At 49.9% G+C, this 7500-nt stretch overlaps 2 protein-coding genes across 3 annotated transcripts in view; both read right to left on the bottom strand.

Moving 5' to 3' along the window:
• The window catches only part of esyt2a (extended synaptotagmin-like protein 2a), a 44121-nt gene extending 42350 nt beyond the window's left edge, over positions 1–1771 (bottom strand). The window contains exon 1 of one of the 2 annotated variants that reach the window (XM_062530811.1): positions 869–1771. In XM_062530811.1, coding sequence (XP_062386795.1) covers positions 869–1219 — 351 coding nt within the window. In that variant the 5' untranslated portion in view covers positions 1220–1771. The remainder of the gene's footprint in view (positions 1–868) is intronic. The other variant, XM_062530812.1, reaches the window with a different exon arrangement.
• Positions 1772–5363: 3592 nt separating this feature from the next.
• Positions 5364–7500, bottom strand: part of LOC134099931 (vasoactive intestinal polypeptide receptor 2-like) — a 21577-nt gene continuing 19440 nt past the window's right edge. Inside the window, exon 13 of the mRNA XM_062552970.1 lies at positions 5364–5510. Within this exon, the coding sequence (XP_062408954.1) occupies positions 5364–5510 (147 nt within the window). The remainder of the gene's footprint in view (positions 5511–7500) is intronic.

Below are 7500 nucleotides of genomic sequence, written 5' to 3'. Positions count from 1 at the left end.
TACTGTATGCTATATGCTGTAGGCTGCATACTGTATCCTATGGTGTAGGCTGCATACTGTATCCTATGGCGTGTAGGCTGCATACTGTATGGTGTATAGGCTTTATATTTGTTTGTTGTAGTCACGTTGGTCATTTCCCTGCCAGGTGTTTCTTTTGTTTAGCAGTATTGACTCATTCACACTTTGCAGTCACGTGACTACCGTGGACACCTGGGGGCAAGACACAAAAAAGGCAAATGTCTGCATGTGTGAAGCTGTACACAAAGTGACATCTGTTCCGTCCTGTGCTGAAGTCCTCATCTGAATATGTACAGCCTGCCTGCCTGCCTGCCTGCCTGCCTGCCTGCCTGCCTGCCTGCCTGCTGGGGAAGGACAGCTGGATAATGACCTGCTCATATGGGGGCGTGTGTTGCTGCAGATCACCCAACTTAATATCAATCTGTCAGTTATTACACGCCTACGCTCCCCCCCTCACACTTTCTCTGGTGTGTGTGTGTGTGTGTGTGTGTGTGTGTGTGTGTGTGCATCTATGGGTGTGTGTGTGTGTGTGTGCGTGTGTCTCTATGGGTGTGTGTGTGTGTGTGTGTGTGTGTGTGTGTGTGTGTGTGTGTGTGTGTGTGTACGTGTACTGGAGCCCTGGAGTCTAACCTGGGCTCACCTCCCTGACCTATGATCTGCTCGCCTTCACAAACATGCACAAAGGCAAACACATTTCTATCTCTTCATCTCTCTCAGTTATATACTCACACACACACACACACACACACAACCCTGACATAACGTCCTTAATAAGATCATCACCAGCAAGCCTCCATCACAACAGTGACAGCGAGCGCGCGCATGCGCCGTGTTCTCGTGGCACACTTACCCACGGTGGCAGCTCGGATGATGGTAAACTCTGCCGTGCGACTTTCTCCTCGTGCTCAAAGAAGGCCAGCGCGCGGTTGATGTGCGTGTTACGGTGCCCGTGCGTCCTTCGCCACCAGAACAGCAGCGCGAGCACGATCAGGACCCAGCTGAAGCTGAGCTCGAGATACCCCAGCACGTAGATCGGGAAGATGAGCAAGAACGTCTTGGCGAACTTAATCCCCGCCTGCGTGGCGTCCGTAATCGACGACTGCTGCTCCTCGTCCGGCTCCGGCGGCGCGAGAGGACTGGTAGGACTCGGTGGCGCCGACATGGGACCGTCTGGCCGCGTCGCGTGCCCTTCCGTGGTCATTTCCTCACCAGTCTCTTCTCCCTCTCACAAACACAGACTCTCTCTCACACACACTCTATTACTCTCTATCTCTCTCTCTCTCTCACTCACTCTCTCTCTATCTCTCTCTCTCTCTCACTCACTCTCTCTCTATCTCTATCTCTCTCTCACACTCACACACTCTCACACACACACACACACACACACACACACTGACACAACCCAAAAGTTTCAAAACAAGGTCAGCACGTCTGGGAGTGCCTGCAGCGCATGCCTTCGCTCTGGAGCGACCCCGCGAGGGGCGGACCGGTCGGTGGAGGACTCTAGTGTGTCCCGGGGCCGCGTGAGAGAGTCGCGCTTCAGGTAGAGCGAGCGATTGGATCGGACGGCGGTAAGATCAGGCGAGTTCGCGTGGACACTCCCGTCGTCGTTAATCATTCACCTCTCCTGGTTAACTTTCGGTTTGTAGTGTTGATCCCCCTCCCTCGCCACGGTCGGCCTTGCTCGAGCTAACGTTAATCCTCTCCGCCTGCCACATAGGCAGAATCTCGCGTGCGAACCTGAAACTCTGCGGAGCGCGAGCTGCCAGTGGTCCCTCCCTCTACCCACATCCTGCCAGAGGCACGCAGTCGGTCACCACGCGCAGGCTCAACCCCTTTCTCGGCTCTCGTGCTGGGGCACGTCACCGGAGCGGGCCTGTAACGCGCACTGGCAGTGTTTTGGTCTCGGTCCGCCATCTCGTGGCCAGAACGAACTCTACACAGTGCGTTCATGCACACGGGGACACCTCACGAGGTTACTTATGTTGCATTTCTGGATATGGAAAATGAATGTAGCCTAGGCTGTAACGAGTATATTTGGCTGTAAAATACGTGGACCATTAAGTTTGGATCATTAAGATGGGCAAAAGGTGAAGCAATAAATAGCTTTAATGCCTTGATGAGGAAACATCCAACCTTCAAGGACACCAATTTTCTTTGTGAATGAACAATATATCATAAATACATACATACATAAATAAATAAAGTTCTTCCTTAACATGCAGGGGGCATGAGGGAGGACCCCCCCCCCCCCATGTTCCATTCCCCCAGAGGCAGGCAGAGTTATAAAGCCCACATATAGATAACAGTATAGATAAATATCTAAATAGATAGAGATCGATAGGTAGGTAGACTTTATTCATCCTCAAGGGGAAATGACAGTGTCCCAGCAGCTATACAACACAGCATTCAACATACAAATACATAAATCATTTACAATATATTATTCCAGTCCTTTCTCTCTGCTCAGGGGGGACTCATAAAGTGCTACTGCAGAGGGTAAAAGTCTCTCTGTTAAAGCTTGCCGTAGCCTCCAACTGAAAACACTTTTTTGACCAGTACGTTGTAGTTGATGCAAGTTATTAATGTAGGTATTATAATTCCTTAGATAATAAATATTAATACTTAAGGTTTTGATAAGTCCAATATATTTCAGTGTGTGCGGCAACCTTCTCTCCACCACCAACTCCAGAGCTGCCCCAACACAGAGCCAGCCTTCCTTAAGACCTAATTCAGTTATTCAGAGTCCCTGGCTGTGATGCTCTAATGCTCTGCTGTTATTCAGAGTCCCTGGCTGTGATGCTCTAATGCTCTGCTGTTATTCAGAGTCCCTGGCTGTAATGCTCTAATGCTCTGCTGTTATTCAGAGTCCCTGGCTGATGCTCTAATGCTCTGTTGTTATTTCATGGATCCAGAATCTTATGCATCCTGATAAAGTTCCCTTGGCCTTTGGTATTTAAATAGCCCCACATCATCACACACCCTTCACCACCTAAAGACTGGCATGGGGTACCCCACATCATCACACACCCTTCACCACCCAAAGACTGGCATCATCACACACCCTTCACCATACCTAAAGACTGGCATGGGGTACCCACATCATCACACACCCTTCACCACCTAAAGACTGGCATGGGGTACCCCACATCATCACACACCCTTCACCACCTAAAGACTGGCATGGGGTACCCACATCATCACACACCCTTCACCACCTAAAGACTGGCATGGGGTACCCCACATCATCACACACCCTTCACCACCTAAAGACTGGCATGGGGTACCCCACATCATCACACACCCTTCACCACCTAAAGACTGGCATGGGGTACCCCACATCATCACACACCCTTCACCACCTAAAGACTGGCATGGGGTACCCCACATCATCACACACCCTTCACCACCTAAAGACTGGCATGGGGTACCCACATCATCACACACCCTTCACCACCTAAAGACTGGCACAGGGTACCCACATCACACACCCTTCACCACCTAAAGACTGGCATGGGGTACCCACATCATCACACACCCTTCACCACCTAAAGACTGGCATCATCACACACCCTTCACCACCTAAAGACTGGCATGGGGTACCCCACATCATCACACACCCTTCACCACCTAAAGACTGGCATCATCACACACCCTTCACCACCTAAAGACTGGCATCATCACACACCCTTCACCACCTAAAGACTGGCATCATCACACACCCTTCACCACCTAAAGACTGGCATCATCACACACCCTTCACCACCTAAAGACTGGCATCATCACACACCCTTCACCACCTAAAGACTGGCATGGGGTACTTTCCATAACATCTCTAAATAGAATAGCTATTTGGCTAGCAAATGAAGTGTGATGGTGGGTGGTGTAGATGTGTGATGGTGGGTGGTGTAGGTGTAGATGTGTGATGGTGGGTGGTGTAGTTTTTATTCCTTTATTTGTTTATTTAAAGGAGACAATGTACATCAATTGACATTTGTTGTTTACACCCAAAATGTAAATGTGCCAGAGTTAGCAAAAAAGCCAGTTTTCATCTGTAGTCCCTTGGCAGGTCAACACATCATCACATTACTTTGATAAAAAAAAGAATACAGGAAAGAGAGAAAGCAAATCAGGAAAGAGCAAAGAAGAAAAAAAGAGAAAGGAGCAATAAAATAACAAAAAGATGAGTGCAATAGAAAAGAGGGCAGTGCCTCGGATGACGTAAACCAACCACTGATCACACCAAATGTGTGTGTGAGGGGTATTTGGGTATCCCCTGTTGTGGCCTTGAGGGGTATTTGGGTAACCCCTGTTGTGGGTTTGAGGGGTATTTGGGTATCCCCTGTTGTGGCCTTGAGGGGTATTTGGGTAACCCCTGTTGTGTTTGAGGGATATTTGAGTATCACTGTTGTGGGCTTGAGGGGTATTTGGGTATCTGCTGTTGTGTTTGAGGGGTATTTGGGTATCTCCTGTTGTGTTTGAGGGGTATCTGGGTATCCCCTGTTGTGGGCTTGAGGGGTATTTGGGTATCCCCTGTTGTGTTTGAGGGGTATCTGCTGTTGTGTTTGAGGGGTATTTGGGTATCTGCTGTTGTGTTTGAGGGGTATTTGGGTATGTCCTGTTGTGTTTGAGGGGTATTTGGGTATGTCCTGTTGTGTTTGAGGGGTATTTGAGTGTCTGCTGTTGTGTTTGAGGGGTATTTGGGTGTCTGCTGTTGTGTTTGAGGGGTATCTGCTGTTGTGGGCTTGAGGGGTATTTGGGTATGTCCTGTTGTGTTTGAGGGGTATTTGGGTATCTGCTGTTGTGTTTGAGGGGTATTTGGGTGTCTGCTGTTGTGTTTGAGGGGTATCTGCTGTTGTGGGCTTGAGGGGTATTTGGGTATGTCCTGTTGTGTTTGAGGGGTATTTGGGTGTCTGCTGTTGTGTTTGAGGGGTATCTGCTGTTGTGGGCTTGAGGGGTATTTGGGTATCTGCTGTTGTGTTTGAGGGGTATTTGGGTGTCTGCTGTTGTGTTTGAGGGGTATCTGCTGTTGTGGGCTTGAGGGGTATTTGGGTATCTGCTGTTGTGTTTGAGGGGTATTTGGGTATCCCCTGTTGTGTTTGAGGGGTATTTGGGTATCTGCTGTTGTGTTTGAGGGATATTTGAGTATCACTGTTGTGGGCTTGAGGGGTATTTGGGTATCTGCTGTTGTGTTTGAGGGGTATTTGGGTGTCTGCTGTTGTGTTTGAGGGGTATCTGCTGTTGTGGGCTTGAGGGGTATTTGGGTATCTGCTGTTGTGTTTGAGGGGTATTTGGGTATCTGCTGTTGTGTTTGAGGGGTGATGATCTCTCTCTCTCTTCTCTCTCTAAAGGACGGTGGTCTCACTCTGCTGTGTTCGCTGGCGTGTAGCGGAGTGGTTGCTGCGCACTGATGCATTGTGGGAAAACGAGAGTGTGTGTGGGGGGCGGGTCAGGCCCTCACTCCTCCATCTGCGCTTCAGCTCCCCCTGCACCTGTCAATCAAAACAGAGATACAAATGAACCTGTCAATCAAAACGGAGAGATACAAATGGATCTGTCAATCAAAACGGAGAGATACAAATGGACCTGTCAATCAAAATGGAGAGATAAAAATGGACCGGTCAATCAAAATAGAGGAATACAAATGGACCTGATTTGTTTTCCACCCGATCTGAAGGGATCAAAGATGGCATTGCTCAAAATGGACGAGGGTTTTAGGTTGTATATGAGCACCAGAGGTGGACAAGTCCAGCTTCAGAAAGTAAAAGTCCAATCTTGTATTAGATCTACCTGTGCACTTAACACAGGTGTGCAAGGTAGCTCTATCATGTACGTTATGCCTAACCCACGTTAAGGCGTGCAAGGTAGCTCTATCATGTTCGTTCAAAAATTGAACTTGCTTCAGTGAAAACGTGTAATGTCCGCAACACTGCGGGTCTTCTTCAGGCAAACGTTGCCTACTGAACTCTAGCTGAGGCCCAGCAGAGACGGCACGTCCCGACAACACTCAGGAGGAATAGCATCACACAAAGACATGCTAGGCATGCTAACATACTGAATGTGCGTATGGTATAACTGCACTCAGGAGGAATAGCATCACACAAAGACATGCTAGGCATGCTAACATACTGAATGTGCGTATGGTACACCAACTACACTCAGAGGAACGCAGTCCCAATGGTCATCAACAGCCCAGACGATCGTCGGCTGCCCTCTGCCCACACGGGAAGAACTACACATTCCCGTTGTCTAAAAAAGCCCAAAACATTATAAAGGACACACACCATCCCGGTCACTCGGTCCAGACAAATCTACACAAGCACACCCACCATCCCGGTCACTCGGTCCAGACTAATCTACACAAGCACACCCACCATCCCGGTCACTCGGTCCAGACTAATCTACACAAGCACACCCACCATCCCGGTCACTCGGTCCAGACTAATCTACACAAGCACACCCACCATCCCGGTCACTCGGTCCAGACTAATCAACACAAGCACACCCACCATCCCGGTCACTCGGTCCAGACTAATCTACACAAGCACACCCACCATCCCGGTCACTCGGTCCAGACTAATCAACACAAGCACACCCACCATCCCGGTCACTCGGTCCAGACAAATCTACACAAGCACACCCACCATCCCGGTCACTCGGTCCAGACTAATCTACACAAGCACACCCACCATCCCGGTCACTCGGTCCAGACTAATCTACACAAGCACACCCACCATCCCGGTCACTCGGTCCAGACTAATCTACACAAGCACACCCACCATCCCGGTCACTCGGTCCAGACTAATCTACACAAGCACACCCACCATCCCGGTCACTCGGTCCAGACTAATCAACACAAGCACACCCACCATCCCGGTCACTCGGTCCAGACTAATCTACACAAGCACACCCACCATCCCGGTCACTCGGTCCAGACTAATCAACACAAGCACACCCACCATCCCGGTCACTCGGTCCAGACTAATCAACACAAGCACACCCACCATCCCGGTCACTCGGTCCAGACTAATCTACACAAGCACACCCACCATCCCGGTCACTCGGTCCAGACTAATCAACACCAGCACAAATGGACTCAGACAGAGCTCAGCCAGGAGCACTGTGTTCAGATAGCTAACGCTATTATCAATGCGTGATGTTTCATTTGGCGTACGGCTGTTCTGAGAGCCCCTGCCCTCCACATGCAGACAAGGAGAGCCTGAGGCAGAGAGAGCAGCAAGATAATCCCCCATAGGGTCCCCCATAGGATGCAGCACACACCAGACATCCCCCATAGGGTGCAGCAAGGTAATCCCCCATAGGGTGCAGCACACACCAGACCTCCCCCATAGGGTGCAGCACACACCAGTAATCCCCCATAGGGTGCAGCACACACCAGTAATCCCCCATAGGGTCCCCCATAGGTACCAGTCAGCAAGGTAATCCCCCATAGGGTGCAGCACACACCAGTAATCCCCCATA

Source organism: Sardina pilchardus, chromosome 2, assembly GCF_963854185.1.
Source record: "Sardina pilchardus chromosome 2, fSarPil1.1, whole genome shotgun sequence".
Taxonomy (NCBI): Eukaryota; Metazoa; Chordata; class Actinopteri; order Clupeiformes; family Clupeidae; genus Sardina; species Sardina pilchardus.
This window is presented reverse-complemented; position numbering and strand designations above follow the sequence as displayed.